Genomic DNA, 21,673 nt, shown 5'->3' on the forward strand with positions numbered 1-21,673 from the left:
CCCCACATTAGACATGTATATTCACACAGCAGGAAATCTTAAGGTGTTACAGCAAAGAAGAGCAGAGACTGATGAGATTCACTGACGGCATTTTAGATCCAAACTCTTAGTGCCTGCCAAGCCAAAACACCAGTCTAATAACTGGAAGTAATGCTGAGACCAGATTCTCCTAAATCTGGGGGCATTTGGATGTGATCAGTTAATTCACACCGAGCCACAACGCCCTGCTGTCCCCACAATGGGAGTGTTTAAAAGGCTCTTGCCCCATTAAGCAACTCCACCATCCAGAAATGCGATGGGACATGCCCACTGAACTGCAAATTTAGTTCATACAAATGAGATTACACCGGATACATGATATTAAAAAAAGACAAAAAAGTGTTCAATGTAGGTATTTCTCAATGGAGCAGAACGGAAGAATAGGAGGAACCCTCATTTCTTTTCCAAAAGAAATTCTAAATTCACTTTGTGAAAAAAGGGGCAGATTGGTCAAAGGGCAGGGCAGCCCAGGGGACAGGAGACAGTGGCCATGATATCAGAATTAGGATATATGTCCTGGACTCAATGACACAATAAGCACTTTGCAAGACAAAAACCAACCAAAAATAGTATAAAGGGACAAGGCAGTGCAAACAGAGAATTACTCCCTCCACAAAGGCAGCAGTCATTAGCACCTCATCCCACTGCAGCTTTCTGAGATCAGAGGTTTTCATTCTGCTCAGTTCCTGGATAAATGAGAGAGAAGCTGTGCAGTAGAGATATCCCAGCCTGATTCCTACAGAAGTGTTAGGAAACATCCAAACTTGGAAGTAACTCTGCAAACAGCCATAGTGCAGATGTTTGAAAATGCCTGTGAAAATCGGCCTCAAAGCAGAGATAAAGCTCATGAAGGAGCAAACAGTATCTGAGAAACTGCTACTGCTCCTGGGGAGACAATCCCAACTTCCCTGGCACTGGAAGTCAAGCCATCCCTAGAAGTCTTTGTGTAAGCAGCTCTTCACCCTTTCTGCTGCCTTCTCTATGTACCCAGGCAGTGAGGGGTCTGGGAGACCCCCAGAGCTGCAGGGGCAGAGCAGGCAGGTATCCCACAGCACCCCCAGCTCCCCGGGCTGTGTCACTGCTGCCTGAGGAATGTTGTTTTTCCATGCCATGCCCCCTGCTAAGGCTGTACCAGGATCACACCCCACAGCTCAGCTCCTCAGCTGACCTTACACATTCTCTCACTGATGCCTCATTATCCCAGCCCAATTTTGGTCGTGTTTGCCTTGCTCTGGTGCACCTTCGACACCCCCAGTAGTCAGTCTGTGTCAGTGGCTTCCCATCAATCTGCTCCAGCAGCTCCTCAGCGCTTTGTACCTGAAGGTGGAGGCACCGACTTCAGGGCCTGAAAGGGATTTATTGGAGACTCGGGTTTACAAAAGCCTGCCCCTGCCCTGACCTCCCCCAGATTCCTCCCACCAAGAGACCGTAGAGTTTCTAAGTGTTCTTTTAAGAGGCCGTGCTGCGGGGGAGGGAGGGTGCTCAGGGATTTGGGCAGCCCTTTCTCTTCCCAGCATCATCTCCATGGCCCACCCCTGCTGTCCCCTCTCATGTGATGCTGGGGAGAGCTGCTGAGCACTGCACTGTCCAGCAATCCCATTATTCTGCCATCAACCCTTTTATTCTCAGATTCCCAGTCAGGCAGAAAACAAGGATGACGGAATCTGCCTGGAATCTCTGTGGCAATTAGAGAGGAAGCCCAGGAAACTATTGGCAAAAGAGCTTTCCTAGGCAGGAGCTGTGAGCCTTTGTGTGCTTAATGAGGGACCGCCCCAGCCTGCACTTTGCACGGCCCAGGAGCAGGGCTGGGCATGGAAAAGGAGCCCCAGTGCAGGGCACGTTGGGAAGGAGCTGCAGCACATCCACCTGCACAACGTTCCCATTTCAACAGCCCCACAGGCACTGCAGGGAGCCAGGCTATGTTTGACCGACTCCAAGGAGGTTTCAGGCACATTAACAGCACCAGCTCCAAGATTATCACACACTCCCCTGTATCCAGTACACCTGTACTAATAGGGAATATTTCCCAAGGGCAAACCAGGCCCCTGTGTGAATGTATTCTAACCCCAATACTCCTTCTGTGGCAGTGCTAAACTTCTGGCTTGAGAAAGAGCACAGATTTTAGCTCTGATTTTGTTATTTTCAACCATCAGTCCAAGGACATGCAACAATTCCTCTCAATTTTGGAATAGATTATTATATAAATTTGAATAACACATGATTATGCACCAAATGCTAATAAGAAAAAATGAATAAATTAGCTTTTCTTGCTGCAGACCAGACTACACTGTTTCATGAACACAGTGAAAATCGGGGCAAAGAAATCACTGAATGACAACAGTTTATAGTTTTCCACAAAAGCAGTTGTTGCTGGATTAACAATGACATTCAGGATTTTTCCTTTATGTTTCACAAGAAAAATATGGATCAGTGATGTCTGTAAGGGAAAAAAACATTAAAAGTATATTAGAGTCATCCTATCCTGCAACCCTACTCTGAAATGAAACTGGAGGAGGCTACAGCTTCTTTGAAGAACCCGTTCCAGGCATTTAGGGGTGGATTAGGAGGAACTTCAAAGGCTAACAGAGTCCCATATAAAGCATTCATTGAGCTCTGCCAGGACAGGTCTGGTTTTACACTTTAAAGGTAGCTGACAAAGATTTTCCTAAACCATGAGGTTTGTGACCTTTTGAAACACTTTAAGGCAAACAAGCTGCATTACCAGGCTCTGTTTTAATAACTGACTTCAACAATCTTATACTTTAGACCTTCACTGTATGATCTTATCGAAGGGCAGTTGCAACAGTGAGTTTTCTGAGCACAAGAAGAGAAATCAGAAATTCATGAGAAGTTGGCTAATTACTTCACTGCCCAGAGATGCTGCTTTGGCATTACTCACTGCCTTCTGTTGGGGGTTTGCTTTTCACAGGTTTGTTTTTCCAAAGTCTTGGGTAACTCTGGCAGAGGATGGATGCCCTCAGGCTGGGCACACACCTGACCTGTGGAAGCTGCTCAGTGCTGCACTGATAACTACCTTAAAGGTGTCTGAATGGCCACTTAAAATTCCAACGGGGAAGTGGCAGCATGGGGGTTATCAACTCAGAGATTACCTTGTTTCCACTCCAAAGGCCAAAAAAAAATCTAAAGCAGAGGCCAGTGTACCTACTGACAATGCCCATCTCCAATCCCTGCTCATGCACGTGCCCTGCACTGGGTGAGAAATGGAACTGTGCCATCCCCTCTGCACTGCTCAGTCACAGACAGCTCCCAGGACAGTCAGGACACCAGAATTTTATTTTCTGGCCTCGCAATACATTAGTGTGAGCTTGGGCAAGGCAGATCCACTTGGAGTAGAAAGAGGCTTCCTTCAGGTGTATCTCACCTGCCCTGATCACCACAGCAACTGAAAAACCCCCACTGTACAGCCAAGAGGTGAGAAGAGCAGGATCCTCAGAGCACCACAGGTCCCAACTGCACCACAGTGACAGCTGAGCTCCAGGCTCTCCCAGTGCCCAGACTGTGGGTGCTCAAAGCCCCCCCGGGCAGGTCTCCCTGTGCTCCTGCTGCTCACCCAGCACATCTCCCCCTGCACACACAGCCCGAGGCCAAGGGGACAAGGGAACCCCTCCACCAGAGGGGATTCAGAGCAACACAACCACTAAATAAACTCAGAATAAAGGAATGGCAAGAGTTGGGTCTCCATGACAACAGGAAGGCATGTGCTTATATTAGTAAATCCCTGCTGACCTCTGCTGATCTTTCCCTATCCTGGTCAGTGTAAAGGATTAGTGAAAGGGTTCACACTTTGGCCTGTTCCCAGGATCCACATAACCAGGAAGGAAAACTGGACAGGCCTGGCAAGGGGTCTTCATGTTCACCCTCTCTCTTCCCAGCCCTGCTCAGTTCGGAAGGAAAAGGCAGGAGAAAATCAAATCCTTCTCTGGGAAGTACCTTCCCTGTACCTGTCCAGGGAGGGGATAAGGCCTCTTCAGGTGGCTTTACACATCCCTAGAGCTTTACAAGCCCCATTTCCTCCCTGACACATAGAGATTAAACCCTTTCTTCTCAGACCTCAGCAAAGCACCTGCTCAGAAATCAAGGCCCTGAAACTCTCCAGGACTGCTGACGAGCTCCCGAGGTGCTAATAATTGATATTTCACCTAAAACATTCCATAACCTGCATTCCCTGCCCTGGTTAACCCAGCAACGGGCACTTGTGACTGCTGCTTTAACAGCAGGCTTTTCTATTGAGCCTCAGAAAATGGGATGTGGGTTGGGAAACTTTCCAAAATACCAATGTTTGATCACATCCACTACAGCCCTGAGCGGTGGCAGCTTCCCACCATCACCAGCCCTCAGCAGCTCATGGAGTAACTCGGTGACTCTGGGGCCCAGAGCCAAGTTCTTCCTGCTCGTTTTTTTAAAAGGAAGAAAGGACACTGAGATATATCTGCTAAACATCATCCTCACCATCTCGGGTTATCACCTTATCAGACCTGGCAATTTATGTGGAGATAGGTGTGGCACTGCGACCAAATAACCCAAACCCTGAAAACAAAGATTAGCTAATCCAAAAGCAGTGTTGGCAACCAGCAGGCAGCCCTTCTAAAACAATACAGAGTGAATGGATGCCAGGGATCCCAGCAATGCCAAGAGTGTCTTTCAGAAAAGTCACTTGAAAAAAAGCCTTACTTTTCATGGCTTTGATGTCTTCTGTAGAGTTCTGGGAGATTAAACACACAGGCCCAGTATCTCAGCCAACTACCACTTTGGATACTAATTTGAAGACCTCTCATGACATCCCTGCACACAGGTCAGATGGCAGTTTTAGACAGATATTGTGCATTCATCACTTCCCAGACAGCTTCTGACATTGTTTTGCTTTGTTACCAACCAAATTCCAGACCACGTTTGTACACTAGGCTTTTGGTGTGACAGAGTTTTTTCATGCCAGAGCTTTGTACACAGTCAACTGGTGTAAAATATTTATATGGAATTTATGAAGGCCTAGGCCTACACTTTCATTCAGACAGGTAGGAGAAGATGTGGCTCAGGTTCCACTCGTGAAATATTGTGCAGAATATTTATCCCCTCAAAGAAGGAGGATGCTGACTCCTGGCTCTCTCCCACCCAGCTTGCCCAGGGAATTACTGGAAGGTGCCAAACAGTGGGCACCAATCCACAGGGACAAGCAGTGCCAACACCATGGCCCAAGGCATTAACAGCATTAATCAGAAATATCCCTTCAGGGAATTGAACTCATTGTTAACACAGAACAGAAGCCAGCTAGCTTGTGTTCACTATCTGTTCACTGTTCTCATGCAGATTTGGAGGTGTAACTCCCATTATGAGGCTTCTAGAACTGGGACAAAGACAGGGGCTATAAATCCCTGGTTTATGACAGCACTGAATATATTGCCACAGTAACTCTTTGATGTCCTGTGCTCAGGACATCACAGTATTCTCCCTTAATAAACACTCCTCCAAGATGACCTTCATGTTTCACACATTCTCTGATCTCTCAGCCATTTCCACAGATCAAACACTGGGACAGGGACTTTCCTGTGGATTCAGTTAACCAGACTGAGTCACAGGCTTTAATTTCCAACTCTTATTTAAATATCCTGACAATGACCAGAGCAGCTGGGAAGATTGGTTTTGTTTGTTTCCAGGGTTTGAAGTGAGCCTCAGACCGTGTGTTGAGCTAATCTCAAGAGCTGCATTAGAGCTGATAGCAAACTGCCAGGAAAAGGGTCTGGCTGCACATGCTCTCCCTCAACAGCCCTCCAGAGCATCTTCAGGCCAAAGGTATGTGAATTCCGTGCCTCCTGATGGCTGGAATTGTGGGAACAGAAGGAGATGACACTCCTTCTGCCCTCCAGAATTTCCTCAAGACAACAAATTAGCTGGGAGCAGTTGTGCCCATTCCACAGAGAGCAGCAAAAGTGGAGTCACTGGCAGAGCCTGCCCCTCTGCTTCTCTGGGGTTTTTAAACCACTGGAGATGGTTTAAAAATGGTGGATCTGGCTGCAGGATGGGCTGATGGTTACAACTTGCAACAGGCCAACTGGATATTTAGAATTTCCTCAAAAATTCTGAACAAGTAACCTGGGCACTCTGCTTCAATGACATTTAGACTCAGGCAATTGGAAATAGAAAAAAAGTAATGATATGGTTCATAAGGGCAAGAAATGACCTTTCTTTAGGGCCTTAAAAACCTACAAGTGCTACGTAAATACCACCATTCACTCCAGTTAAAATCTGGCAGAATTCCTCTTGCAAAATAGGAAAGACTATAAAAATGACCACTGCCCTCCAGCTCTGCTGGCCCCAGATGTGGCATCCACCTGCACTCCAGAGGGAGGCCCCATTCCCATTGTTCCAGAGAAGAGCTTTCCCCAGGAGTGCAGGGGTCCATGAGCACAAAGCTGGGGAACAGGGCAGGGCCCTGGCAGCCACACCCAGAGCCATCCCAGCCCTGCAAGGGGCCTTCCTCCTGCTCAACAAAGCCACCATAACTGCTTCTCACTCCAAACCAGTAGCTATGGTTACTAGATACAAAAGACAGTCCTGCTGCTTCCCCGTGGCCAGAGGAATTCCAGGCACTTGGAGCAAACACACCAGACAAAGAAGCTGGTACAAGGAAGAGAAAGAGAATGAATCAGACAAAAATCACAACATATTTTGGCTTTCATATTCATTGTCTGAGGTGGTCAGAGCAAAGGAAATCTTGGGAGGCTTCAGAGGGAAAAATGGAAATCAAAGGAAAAACTGAAAACTTTCTCCAACTCTCAAAAAGCACATAAACATCACCCACTAATGCAGGAAAATGCCAAGTGCCATGTTCACCAAGAGAAGAGGTTTGGTGCATGTATCTGACAATATTTTCTGTGTGTTCTCCATATTTTATCTCCACTCCTTCATGTCATGGGTCACCCCTGTCCTGGTTCAGTGGAATCCAAACCACACTTGCCTGTACAGGTACCTGCCTGGCAGTGCCAGAGGACAGGACAAGGAGACCAGTTCAACCCCAATCACACTTTCCAGTAAAAGGCTCGATGTGTTCCTGACATGACCTTATAATCCCTAGATGACTAAAACAGATGTCTAGGCCCAGCAGATCTCCAGGCACCCATTCCAGAAGAAAAAGAGAAATCTGTTTTTCAGGGTGCATAAGAAATTGTACACAAGGGTGACAGTGGAGCCCAAAGACATGTTCTTGGCACCCTGAAAAATCCCAGTATACTCAAGTATATTCTTTGGCTACAGAAAAAGTCTTCAATGTGGAAAAAACACACAAACCAAAACAACCTCCCACCAGTGTGACAGCGTGCTTTGTTACCTCATCACTTCTTGCACTTTGAGGATGGACCTGCCTTCTTCAAAATTTCTAAGTGGGAACACTCAGGTACTGTGATCACCCTCCACATTTTGCCCCAGATGTATCTGGCACTGCACTCCCCTGGGTACACTCCTCTTGTGCCCAGGTGTATTTCTAGAGCACACAGGATGGAAGTACAGCTCTGTATTTCTTCTGTATGGGCACAACCAAAAAATTCAGACCTTTCCTTTGGAGAAAATGCTTACTGTAATAGCTGAATACCTAATTACATGAATACTTAATTACTCTTAGCTCTTGTGAATAAATGCATACATCTAATGTGCACAGGGAGAAAGATGAAAGGAGACAAGAAATAAATAGAAGGAAAAACATATCTAGAATGAAATGCCTGTTTATCTTCCAGAGAAAAGTTTTCAGGCTTCAAATCTGTGAGAGGGACAATTTGTTCAGCAATCTTTGCAATACAAGGGCAGGTCACAGGTTTGATCCAAAGTTACTGCACAGTAGCTGGGTAAGAATGAGGCACAGAAGACAGAAAAAACTTACCCCAAAACAAGAGGAAAAGTGGCAGCAGGAGAGCAGCATTGCACGCCCCGGAGGTAGTTTTCTTTAATTCCATGACAGCCTAAGGGTGGCTGTTCCGAGACCCTCCGGGGAGAGACAGGAGCCGGAACGCAGCAGCCCCGTGCTGCGCCCACATCACGGGCTGGGGCGGACTGTGCCCAGGCCGGGCTCTCGCTCCATGCTGGGCTGGGACCGGCACTAACCCTTACTGGGACCGGCACTAACCCTTACTGGGACCGGCACTAACCCTTACTGGGACCAGCACTCCCCCTTACTGGGACCAGCCCCCTTACTGGGACCAGCACTCCCCCTTGCTGGCACCAGCACTCCCCCTTACTGGGACCAGCCCCAGCCCTTACTGGGACCAGCCCTAACCCTTACTGGGACCAGCCCCAGCCCTTACTGGGACCAGCACCAACCCCGTGGACAGAGTCCCGGCAGCGCGAGCCGCCCTCGTGCTCGGGAGCGCCGCGAAAACGCTGCCTGGATCGCACGGACGGGATCCCCCGCGGCACCGGGACGGGGCTGGGCGGAAACAAAACCGGGGTGGGGTTTGTTCATCTACTTTTTGAACTGCCCCTGTATAATGCAGAAACCACGCCTGGTGTCTCCCCCACGGCCGTGACAGCACCTCAGGGCTGTCTGGACACGCTGTTTGCAGGATGCAGGTTCTGTATCAGCCCATATTCACAAACGAATTCCAGAGGAGGATCGATCGCAGCTCTCTGAGAGAGGCTGCTTTGCTCAAAGAGAAATAAGACAAAAGCACTCTGTTAACCCCAAAAAGCAGGGCCAGCCCACATTAGTCTTTACAGCTGTCTCAGCATGAGATGATGATCTCACAGGACAGATGAACTCACAACGTGTACAGGAACCCTCTTCCCAGGTAAGGAACAGTCACAGAGATCAGCACAGGTACCTGCACAACACAGGCACCAAATCACATCACCACTGCTGGATGCACGGGTTTAGTTTGAGAAGTGGAAAAAGTTATCAGTGAGCACTGTTTCCTGAGAGTAACTGGAAAAGGACAGAGTCCACACTCAGCTGAGACCTCCTAAGCACCTCTAAATCCACATCACAATTGGATTAAACCAACTGTAATGAGAATTACGTCCATTGCCTCACCCTTCACTGACAGCTAAAAATAGAAGGCAGGTAAGATGCCAGACAAATTCCTAGTTTAAACAAGAAGTATGCAAGATGGCAAGGAACTGGTGCAGCCAGAGCCAGGCTGCACATGAGGAAAACAGGAGCAATCCTACAGTGAGTAATTTGTATTCTCCAGTATCCCTGCAGGGCAGCAGAGGCTGGTGGAATGTGTGCAGGGAAATGGGAAAGCTACTGCAGGGTTTTTACCTTCAGTGCAGAAGCAGAACAGCCACAGCAAGAGTCTTTTCACCACCCAAACTCTGCAGTTTAGGAACAAATGGTTCATCTCACTGTGCTGCCTTAGAATGCTCCAAAGATGATATATCATGTGTTACCAACCTTATCTGGACCACCCTGCCCCCACTTTCATCTCTGGTGTCTTCAGTCTGTTTTCTCAAGATCAGGCTCAGTATTAGTTTCTTGCCAGTCACCACAACCATCTGGAGCTCATTTCTGTCTCCTCAGACTCTCCTTTTGCTGTCAGGGGACATAACCAAACACTGATATGCGCACAATCTTTCTGCTCAGAATATTATTGCCTCACCTGTGTGGATTATGCTCCCAACAACTCACCTTTTCCAAATCCCAGCAAACACCTATGAATCACTGCACAATTAACACTCAACAAACCACCATTGCTCCTCAGCTGGAGCCAGGCACTGCTGGAAGTCAACCTGTGCAACACTTCACAACACTTGGAAAACACAGCTATCCATGGGAATTTATGGCTCCTGTGACTACAGGAAGGACATGCTCAGCTGTCATAAAACAGCATCAGTGTAACAAACCCCCACACCTGGAAGGTGCAGGTCCTCCAACAGAGCTGAGGTTCTGCTGTTCCTGTGGCCTGTGATACCCCAGAGCCTGCACAGAGCCCTGACTTGGGGCACACCAGCCAGACTCAGGGAAGGCAAAACACCTACATCCAACTGCCTTATAATAATCAACCCAGTGTCTGCCTGTGAGGACATTAGAACTGAATTCTTTCAACGTTCATGGCTGCAATTTTACAAGATTTTCCAGCATAAATGGCAAACCATTCCTGTGCTGGACCCCTGGGCATACAAAAGCCAGTGTGGGTATTAACCAGCTTAGTCCAATTAAAGGACCCTAATGCAACTCTGTGAGGGCCCTGATTTGCTAGGCTTGACTACATTTCCAAAGGAGCACAATTGGGTGGATTTGTTATCTAAAGCATAAGCTCCAAGTCCTTAGTCATCCTTGCTAAAGCCTTCCCCAAACTGGTCATGGTTTGTGCTACCTCCGCATCGCTGCCGGCCCACGTCACCATAATCTGCTCTTTAAAATAGTATTAAAACTAGAGGCAAAGGCCACAGCTGCTTTCCTGGTGTAACACTCATTACCAGAGACTTAAGGACAGCATAACAGGGAGGCTTCTATTCTCAGCCCGGAGCAGGAAACCTGGCAAGCCGGAAATGCATGCCATGGAAATGGGGCAGCAGTGGGCAGGGATTAGGGGGAAAAGGAGAAAGTAGGTCTGGGGTGCTCAGCAGAACCTTCCTGTCTCCTTATCTATACTGGTCTGTGCACTTGTCACGAAACAATCCTATACATCTGCCTACAAACAGCTCAGAGGGAACCATGCAGGAAAGCACCTCAGCAAGTCTGTGCTTTGCATTCAAAGAACAATGTACACGTGCATGAGTTTCACAATCTTTCTCCCAGAGGGCTTAAAATAATCCTAATACTCCAGATTGGATACTAGAGACGTGTGACAGGCTGGGAAATATCAGTGGTAGGAATAAAGGCATTCCTACCTCCTGTCACATGCACCTGCAGCAGCCCCAGAGGACAGAGCCTCACCTTCCCTCCTCACCTCCTTCTGGAACCACTGAACACAGATCTACTGCACTGAATTGAACAGTGCAACCCAACAGCATCAAAATCATGATTTTTTTCCCCCAGCTTTGTCCTCCAAGGGTCACTGGGCACAACCATACACAAAAGAGTCCATACTAACAGTTGCTGCAGACTTGGGAAGCTGAGTTAGTAAAAAAAAAACTTCCACTCAAAAACTGTGTGCAAAACCTGACTGCTTCAGTGCACCCTCCTGCTTTCAGTCACTGCTGAAAAGTGCCTGTTTTTAAAAATGTCAAGTTTTGGAGTTTCAAGTTTCCAGACTCAAAGGCCAATTCTGTGACCTGAAAGTTCAAGTACAGTCTGGTGATCTAACGCTTGAGGGTTCCCCAGGGCCCAATCTCCAACTCGAAACTGATCCCCAAAGCCCTGAACACACACGGTCCCCGCTCTCCCATCAGGTCACCACTAGATGTCCCTTCTGCACCGCCGAAGGCAGCTCCGGCCCCTGTGAGCACAGGAGAGTCGGGAAGAGGATCCAGAGCCATGGACACATCCCGAGGTGCCGCAGGGCCGAGCCAGCAGCCCAGGGAACACTGCAAGGCCTATTGCAACACCCCGGCAGCACAGCCCAGCAAGAGCTCGGGCTGGGAGTCAAAACTTAAGAGTTGCTGTTAAACCTTGGCAAAATCACACAAAATTTCCAGTCTTGAGACATCCTAGCTGCGCTTTTTAGACACAGTAAATTAAGTTTCCTATCATTGCTAATCAGAAGTGCTGGCAAGTAAATGATGCTGCCTGATAAATGAGAGTGCTGAGCATATGGTCTGTCCCAGGCAGCGGCAGTGGAACAACGGGCCTGGCAAGGCAGAGCAGGGAGGTCCCACAATGACTTCGGCAGAGAAATGACATCTTAGCAGAACTTTCTCTAATCCTACCACCAGCAACTGCTCAGAGAATTCCCAAATTTGCATGCAGACTGTGGGAGGTCAAAGGCTAGGATTTGAGAAGACCAAATTCAAACCGGTTTGCCTGAGGCTTGAAATCACCTCCCCTGCCTTGCAATACTGGCTGCTTGTGCAGAGATCTTCATTGCATGGGTCCTCCCAAGAAAAGAGCAAATTGTAAAGACCTTAACAGGGATATCCAATACGTGCACAGCACCTGTGCCTTCCTCTCCAACAGACAACCCACACAGGGAGCAGGCTGTGGAAAAGCCAGGGTTATCTCCCAAGGAACTCACAGAAGCCAGGCTCTGACCATGGATGTACCCTTTGATCTATGTGAGACCCCGCTGGAGTGCTGCAGGTCAGCTCCATGCCCCTTTGATCCTCCTCCCCTGCTTACAGGGGAGGTGAATCCCTTCCAAGGGGCCTCTCTGGTAGATGGGAAGATGGGAATGTTGATCAGTCTACAGGAAGAAGCTGAAACAGCATAAAAAGGGTCCCAGGCAAGGTTTTCTGCAGTAAAATGTTATAGCAGGAAGGATGTGCCCAATACATTGCCAGGATCTGAGACTGTTTTGAAGACGTGCTTATCATTGCAAGAGGCCCTTTTGCTGCTGTTTTTATCCCAAATGACCCAACATGTTTGTAAATATTGCTTGTCAGCGTGAGCTCAGGGGAGCCACTGGAGGGCAGCGCTGGGCAGTTCTCTCTCCACCAGCCCAAAAACAGCGTGGAAGGGCTGAATTAGCAGCTGTTTGCTGCAAACGTCTGCACTGCCGGAGCCCTGGAGCCAGGCCGTGCCCAGGGCGCCTGCGAGGCTTCCGGGGAAGAGCCAAATGCTCAGCCAGGACCAAAGGAACCGGCAGCCAGAGCCAGAGGGAGAGAGGCTGGAGAGGCTGCCCTGCAGCACAGCCCGGCTCAAAGGAACCTCAGCATGCAAGTTTGTATCCCGTGAAGGCCAAACACGGGGGTGGGAGAACAGGGAATGCTGGACCTGACAAACAAACATATCCAGCTGCACTGTGAGCTGGGAGCTCTGAGGATGAGTTCAGCCCCAAAGTCCTGTGTCTGACATCTGTCTCTGCCATGGAAATGGCACCTTTGAACACTGCATAAATCAGCAAGCTTTGCTTCATTTTCCTTCCAGCTGCAACCTCTGCTTTCTCTCACAGGCTTCACACACAGTCTGCTCCTAATGAGGCCTCTGGGAAAACTGGACACTCTCACCACAGTAGGTGGCAGGAAGGAAAATGGATGCAGATTGTGAATGTGCCAAATATTGAGGAATGAGTAATTTTCTCCAAGAAGCCAAAGATGTGGGGCTCACTTTTGTGCAGCTGCACCTTTAATGAACACTAAATACTCCCACTACCTCCAAATCTAATCAGGTAACTAACCAGGCACGTTTGATAGTACGAAGGCAAGGGACAACTGCACAGGAACAGTCCCATGTTCCACCTCCTGACTCAGCTGGGATATTGTCCAGCTCCTGTCAATCCCTGGGGCTCACCCACTCATGCCTTTCCAGGCCATGTTTCACACCAGTGTCAGCACAACCACTGCCCCTTACAGAGGGGAACAAACATCTCCACAGTTAACTTTTAAGCTAAAAGTATTTCACAGTTGGAAGCTCCTGTGTGAGTCAATTGTTCCTGCTTCACAAAGGCCCCAGAAAAAAGGCCCTAGCTAAGCTGGGTGTGCACAAGTTGCTGGATCTGCTCTCCCTGGGATGAGAGGGTCTGGCAGGGATTACCACAGCACATGGTGCCAGTTGGGCATACCCTTCTTTTTGCTGGGATGCTGAATCCTGGTGTTTCCATCACCATCCATTTGTCAGATTGCTTAACAAACCTCTGAGAAAGACAAATACAGGTCTTCACAGAAGTGTCAACAACTTGCTCTCATGGTCTCCAAATTAATATCTTGTTTGCTTCTGCCTGCAGAACTGGACCAGAGACAAGGGCTGGACCAGAGACAAGGCCCTGAGATAAGCTCTGCTGCACTTCTCTTAGGCAGTGTGGTTTATGCACATTTTCTACTTCATGTCTCACAACAGCAGGCAAACCAAGCTCCTGCTGGGCTTCTGTCAGAGGGGATATTGATCTGCCACACAAAAGCTTGAATCTCCAGCTCTGCTCACCCTGTGCTGAACGTGCACAGGAGCTCATCAATATGTCAGAAAAAAAAAATCTGCCCCATGGCCTTTGGAAAAAAAGAAAAATGAAGGCTTATTATGAGGTTGTATACAAAATATTGAAGTGGATGGATCCAGAAACTTCCCAAGAACTACAGGGAAAAAAAACCTAGAAGAGTTATAATACTTTAAACCATCTGTCTAATGCCAATCCAGCCTTGCCATTCCCCAACTATATGTATCATTTCTGGAAGGAATCATAATTGACAGCTTATTGGAACACTATCCATTTTCTCCCCAAGAAATTCCACTGCATCTAAACCAACCTTATATATCCCAGGAAGCAGGAGTATCCTGTATATTTAAAGATGTTTTCCACGCCAAGGCCAGTGTGTCAGCATCATTTATTATGCTTGAGTGCTTTATGAGACAGAAGTCCCAAACCTGACAATGTAATTCTCATTAGCTTTGGGAGGGACTCCATATGCCAGCCTAGCTACACTCCTGGGGCAAAGGATGGACCTTTTTGCTTCCAACTCAGCTTTAGGTCCTTCTCTATTACAGGACTGGGGGAAAATTCCCTTTGTTGTCTCTGGGACCAGAAGGGAAGCCAAAGTACAGATGGTTGAGCTTCCCATAATCACGGAGCAGCTGCAGAAATCCAGCCTCACTCCGTGGTGGGAATCGACCTCCACATCTTTAGCTCTGCTGACCTGCACCTTCAGAGAGGCACAGGAGCTTCACCAGGGCCTGCCAGTGATTGTCAAAGAAAATCTTTGCCTGAAGATTTAACCTCCATTTGATCCTTACCCCTTTTTAATGCACAACTCTGAACTAAGGGACTTTCTGCCAGTGTCACCTCCCAGGAGGTCAGTATGGCAAACACCAGAGAAAACTGAACCCAAGAAGCAAGGAAATCTCTTCAGATATGTGTGTGTGTGCTCTGAGAAAATGACAAACCACTGTCACTTCTCCTATATGAGACTAAATGCAAATGTCTTCAATTCCATTTCTGCCTCCCTGTAGAGCTTGTTAAACACAGGTTCCCTTGGTCTCTGTATTTCCTTTGATTCAGGCCAGACAATGGAGATTAACCAGTACCCAGTATTTCTGAGATTTCACAGCTTCATTTCACTTAGAAAGGTAAAAAGTTAACTTACAATCCTGCATGGGCTGTTACAACATTTCCTCTTTTAGCCTGCAGACTCATACAGCCATTTCCCCGAAACCTCGAATGAGCAAATGATTACATTTAATTTTATTTTGTTAGTCAGAGTTAAACTTCAGTAATCTTTGAGAGTGCACATTGCATGTCAATGATCCAGTGCCTCTTTTTATAGCAACCAACTTTTGGGAGGAATGTGAAAGCAAAAGCAACCAAAAGGCACTGGAGAAAGCCAGGAATGTCAACACATTGTGGTTCCCCTTGAAACAGTTTCTTGCCATTCACTGAGAGGTTGTGACCTTCAGCCAGGAGTTTTAAACAGTGAATCCCCCTCCTGGCTATTCACTTCCACACTGATACACACTTAACTCCAACTCCTGCTTTCCTTCCCCTGGTAACTTAACCCTACTGGCAATTTCTGTTACAACCATAGGGCTGACACTTTGTATTCCCACCACCCCCTATCCCCTGGAGTTACCACGGAAGGCACAGCCACAGTTCATCCTCTGTCCGTGACTTTAAAGCTCATAATGCCCTGTCACAGCAGCCATGAGGGCAGTGATGTGCTCAGTCTGCCCAGCAGACTCTTGTCTTTTTCTATTGCTTTACAGAGGTGGTGCTTCATTACAGGCACATCCTCGTGGGCTGATGGAATCTCCCCGTTAGAGCAGAACTGGCTCCTTCAATGCAGGGACTAAATAACTTCAGGCAGTAACACACAGGAATTGCCACAGCAGCAGTGGACACAATGCTCCCCAATTCACCCATCCATCTCCAGCCCAAACTGAGCTTCCAGGGGTGAAGTAGGGTCACAGCAGAGTGAGGAGGGAAATGGAATCTGTGTGACAATAAGCCAGGTGTCACATCCACGCACAGAGCCCGAGCAAGGACAACGCGGTCGTTCTCTGGGAGCGGGGCTGGGATGTGGGGAATTCTGAGCAGATGTTAATGGGATGAATACACACCAGTCCTACAGCCTCAGAATGATAATGCCACTGAATACCAAAAGCATATTGATCTCGTGAAGTGCATAGTCAGAGCATCTAATGGCTCTGGAGAGAGCAGGGAAACACTCTGAAGGGGAAGGGGGAAAATAAGAAAAAGAGAAGATGAGATTTAGATTGGAGAGTTTTATCAGCTAAAAAAGCCTTGGGGCACACAGGGATGTTAAACTGCTGCTGCAGACACTGAGGGACCCAAGAACACACTCTCTGTGCACAGGAATGGGAGAATGAATTTACACAACTGCTGTGATTGTAACAGGTCTAAACCATCTGTGCTAGGCAGAATATTAGAACCGGGAAGAACCCAAAGAGGAAAATAAATCCTTACTGCACTGTCCTGATGGATCAGAACTGTGGGAAAAGAAAAGCTACCACCAGTGAGGCAGAGAATGCAGATACTGTTCAGAGGAAATTCAAAGGGAAATTCTTTCTATTTTAATGACCTCAGCTGTTATTAGTGATGCAGATCAGGCTTTTGTTCTGAAAGGAAATCTCATTGCTAACCTGCAGTGTCCCTGTCAAGTGAGAGACATTGAAAGCCCCTTTTTACACAGGGGCTGTGTAACTGGAAATTCAATTCATTCTCTGCTCTGATATCTGTTTAGTTCAGCACTACACACACCGTGGAAAGCAAAGTGTTATCCCTGCACTGCACACGAGGGCCAAGTGGTCCAGAGGAACACATTCCCTGGTCCATGGAACAGATCCAGTGTTTTCAGCCTCTCACAAAGACATGCAGCTCTTTGAGGGAGAACAAGGCTCCAGGACAACAGCACTGCAAATTATCAGCTGGTTCAGAGGTGTTTTTCTTTTTTATGAGCTACAAATCAGCCTAAGCTACTCTAACAGAGAGATCCCTCTAAAGTTCAGTCCCAGCAGTGCCACCATAGGAGCATATCAGAATTCTGTGAACTCTGGTCAACAGCATTATATATCCTTTGAACCACAAAGGACATTAAGCAAACACACTGAAGAGATGACAAGAAAAGATTCCAGCTATCCAGAGCTTCCCACTCTCTGACCACAAAACCGCACTCTCGCATCAAACGGGGAATGCAACTCGAGGGACGTTTTAATCCTACACCCCTGCTCTAATTAATAATCCTACTCTATCAATATTTGATGGAGCTGTTATGGTGTCTGCCCTGACCATTACACTTTTCATAAAATGCTCTGAATTATGCTGCTCAGTAGCAATGCAAGAGCAATGTACTCCTTTCAAGGTAATACAGACAGGAAACATGGCACTTTCCTTGGGCAGTGCCTTTCCAGAGGGCCCTGCTCCAGGAGCAGCCTGTGGGATGGATTGGCAGCTCAGGCAACTAAGCATCAACTGCTGTAGAAAGATCTATGGACTCAGCCCTTAACGACCCCTCCCCATCATGCCCCACTATGCCACCATCAGATGGGGAGGAAAATAAACTCATATCCTGAAAACCAAACCACAACAGAGATAATGCTGAGCACAACAGAGCACGGTCATTGTGCCCACTGGCAGAGAGACTCACTGTTAATAAGGAACAAAACCAATTATGACATGAAAAACTCACAGTTCTTTGCAAAGAGAAGCACTGAAGAGAAGGATGCTAAACACAACAGCCACGCCTGTCCCTCCCCACAAACCCTTCCCTCCCTCACACAGCCCCACACAGGGAGCAGGCCCAGCCATGCTGCTGTGGCTGCACTGCCACAGGTCAGGGGTTCCTGCTCTCCCCAGCTCCTCCCAGCACAGCCCCAGAGTGTGCTGGGCCTTCACTCTGCCCTGCAACCGCAGCCACAGAGCTCCCCCAGCAGCTGCCCTGAGCAGGAGGACTCACCGAGCCACTGCCAGTGCTTCAGCTAATGGCTATTGCTCAGGTAAAGGCAGCTGAGAAACAATTACAGCCACTACACGGAAAGGAAAACATTCCCCAATCCACACAACAGCCTTTAAGGATCCTCTTTGGGAAACAGAATGCTCAGAATTCTCCATCAGTGCAGAACCATTATGATCAGTCCCTGCTGCTGAGGAACAGAGATGCAGGGCAAAGCAGTGCAAATTCAGAGGGCTTTTTCTGTACATGCCTCAGTCTCTCAGTTCCTGCACCCTGGACCTTTCACCTGCATTTTCTCAGTGCTCCCCAGCTTGTTCCTCTACAGCACAACTGCTCCTGAAGCAGGGGAGGGGCTGAAGCAAGGCACCATGTTGGCAGGCTCACATTTTCCTGTCAGACTGCACATTTTCCCAATTTCAGGCTTTTACTGCATTAGACAATGTTGGATCATAACTGCAGCTATCAGTTAATGGAGGAATACAGTGCAGGAGCAGAGAAGCAGGTGGATTCATCCTAGTTCAGAGGCTCTTCATGGGACAACAGGTAGCAGTCAGAGTGCCAGCAGCAGCCAGAGAGATCACTAATTACTACGTGCCTTCTACACTTACATCTGACTCAAAGCCCAAAGTAATTAAAGACAGCCAGCAATTACAGCAGGTTTTTGGTTCAGGCCCATGGAGAACATGCTCCCAGGGAGCTCAGTCCTTCCACGTGTCAGCAGGTTGTGGCAGCCATGAGATTGGCAAAGGTCAGAAGAACTGTGGAGAGAGGGAGTAAGTCCTGAATGACATCTGTCCAGTAAGTTAAAAACACAAGACAATGCAAGCTTTTATGTCATCTGTCCTGTCGTTAGAGAGAAGAAAAGATGTGGTTGCATTTTACTTTTCCACAGCAACAATACAAGCACAGAACAGCAAACAGATGGAGGTGTCATAAAGTGTGAAACAGAAAAAAAGAATAAAGTGAGAGCCCCTCTGCTGGAGATCCTCGTGCTGTGAAATCTTGTCTGTAGTGACCTGTCAGAAGAATGCCTCGCTCACTGCAGGTTGGGATAAGCTCAGGTACATAACCCCAGAGCCAGAGGGGAGGGCTGGGGATCCACAAGGCAGGTCCTGAACTGGGCAGGGCAGCAGCAGTGCCCCAGCAGACCCAGGGCTTGGGGTGGGAATCAGCCCTGGAATTCCACTGCCTGCAGGAGCATTCATGCAAATTCTGAGCAGTGGAGCTCTCCAGAGGTGCCAAGTGACAAAGGGATGCTTTGGGTTGTTTGTTTCTGGGGGGGAAAATGGGGAAAGTACAGAAGAGAAGAATATCCCATAAGTGGAAGGAACTAAATGTTACCAATATAAAGTGGAAAAGGTTTAACACGGCCTCTCAAAGACTGTGTGTCCCCATCAGAGGTTAGCAAAGCAAACCTAGCCTGGTTTAGCTGAGCAGTATGGATTTTGAGGGACACACTGTCTTGCCTATAAAAAGAGAGTTTGGAGATGTTACAATTTAGTCTCTTTTTTTGCCAGGAGATCCTTTATTAACATTGCTGTAAATGGTAACTTGTTCAACTAAAGAAGAGGCTCTTCCTGCCACGAGCTGTAGGAAGACATTAGCTTTCAATTCTGTTTTTCAAGAATGTTTCAGATATTGATCTCTACCTCATGCTCAACATAAGTTATGTTTGCTTCACAGTTCTGGTGCTCAGAGCAGAAAGAAGCAGCATTTTCCTGAATCTCTAAGCAGATTTCTTTAAACACCACGTTCTCTGAACAGATCATCCCAATACTTCTCCATCCCATAACCCAGCAGCCATAACAAACCAAAGTATTTGGCAATACTGAATTGCTCAAAGAAATCTGAGCCTTCTCTCTGTTCTTAGTTCTCCCTCAGGGCCCTGAGTGGGTTGCAATAGCACAGACAGTTGCTCTAAATAGCTTGGATCCAAACTCTGCTTGATGGTGATTAAACATATAAAATGTTACCCGTCCAGTGATTGAAACACAAAGGCCCAGAGCACCTCAGCAATGCTTTCCACACAGAGCAGTTACAGCCCTGGAAATACTGGAAATACCATCCTGTCATCCAGGCACAAACTACTGCTCTAAAGAGAAGGAATCCAGAACAGAGAGGAACAGTGAGAAAGTTCAAGATGCGAGACTGATTTTTTTTTTTCCCTTTTAATTCCATGTGCAAGCCACTCTTTTTTGCAGACCTGTATGAGGAAACACATCACAGACACTCAGTTGCTACACAGACACCATTCCTAGGAATTATGATAGTCTAGGCCATCCCAGGCAGAGTTTTTTCCTGCTACTGTGAGATCTGTACCCTTCAGAAGTTAGGGTTTTCTCCTTTGAAAAGCTTTACTTTATGAAGATGTTGCTAACAGAGGAAGTGAAATCTGCTACTGCAAATTAATTAGACTTTGTTATATAGTTATACTTTTCCCTAGTACAATACTGACAGCTGGTTCTGAACAGCATCTTGGTAGTGGTTCTCAGGAGCTGCTGACTCACTGGGCTCTGATCCTCACTGTTCCAACAAACTACACAGGAAGGCAAAGCAAAAGCACAGACAAGGCAAAAACCATCTCTGGCTCATCAAGTAATTTAAATACATGAAAGTAAGCATGGCTTTATAGTCCTTCAATTATGTATTGCACCTGAATTATGCATGGAGCAGAGGGCATGCAGGAACCCTGGTGGGAAGAACCAGCACTGTGCAACAGCACTTCCTCCCCAGGACCAGGCAGGAATGTGCTCCACGACAGGTTCTCTCCAGTGCAATGGAATTCCAGGACATGCTGCACACCCTTCTCACTGCAAGGACCTGTCTCACACACCTCAGAAATCCCATTGCCCCCTCAAAAGAGAACATTTACATTGCTGGTGAGCAAAAACTTTCTCCTACATCCTGCTGTACTTTTATTTAGGCTGAATGCTGTTCAAGAATAATGTAATCCAGAGGTGCTTTAAACCTATGAAACCTAATTTATTTCATGTCAAGTGTTTAAATACAGAATACAGACAGTGCCCTTCATATCAGTGGTTTTGTAATGTATGGCATTTACCTGATCTGCACTTTCACTGTTCTGATGACTATGACTGTTTTTCCTACTCTAGTTCAATATTTACACCTCCACCATTTTTGTGAGGGACAGAAATGAATCAACTCTTATAATGTCATATAATCAGGTTGTAAGGCCCCTTGGAAACAAAAGCCAACTTTAATCACTGTATCATTAATCAACATTAATCATGATATCAAATTCTGCCACTGTTACCTACAGTGGATCTATAATGAATGAGCACATACACAAATGATCCAAGAGTACAAAGACTGTGTTCTGTCCTTAACTCCACTCGCTTCTTCCCATTTGCTTTTGTTTTCTATTTTCTAGCTTTCATTTTAAGCACCTAGTTGTGTATTATACATAAATAAGGACAGACTATTTAGAGAAGTGGCAGTGGATAAATGATTAATCCTGTGAGTCAGTTTGACAGGTTGGTCTGTCCTTACCCATTTCCACAGCCAGACATCAACAAGGACCATCCTTCCAGCTCCCCCCCTGCCTCCTCCTCAGCCTGGCTCTGTCCCGGGCACTGGGCAGACACTGAAGCCTCTCACCGAGCACAGACAGTGCCGGCCCCGGGTGCTGGGCGCTGCTGGCACTCCCGGAGTGACTGTGCCCGAGGACTGGCCG

At 47.4% G+C, this 21,673-nt stretch overlaps 1 protein-coding gene across 5 annotated transcripts in view; it reads right to left on the minus strand.

Moving 5' to 3' along the window:
• CRB2 (crumbs cell polarity complex component 2) overlaps positions 1-21,673 on the minus strand; it is a 65,265-nt gene that overhangs the window by 35,380 nt on the left and 8,212 nt on the right. For 4 of the 5 annotated variants that reach the window (XR_003528711.1, XM_027650046.1, XM_027650049.1 and 1 more), the window contains exon 1: positions 7,928-8,023. The exons of the other annotated variant lie outside the window; for it this stretch is intronic. Coding sequence is in view for 3 of the 4 variants with exons in the window: in XM_027650046.1 (XP_027505847.1) it covers positions 7,928-8,000 (73 nt within the window). In the remaining variant the exon portion in view is untranslated. Of the gene's footprint in view, positions 1-7,927; positions 8,024-21,673 lie in introns of those variants that run through there. 5 annotated transcript variants of the gene reach the window in all.

The sequence above is a fragment of the Corapipo altera genome, unplaced genomic scaffold (assembly GCF_003945725.1).
Source record: "Corapipo altera isolate COAL_440 unplaced genomic scaffold, ASM394572v1 268, whole genome shotgun sequence".
Lineage (NCBI taxonomy): Eukaryota > Metazoa > Chordata > Aves > Passeriformes > Pipridae > Corapipo > Corapipo altera.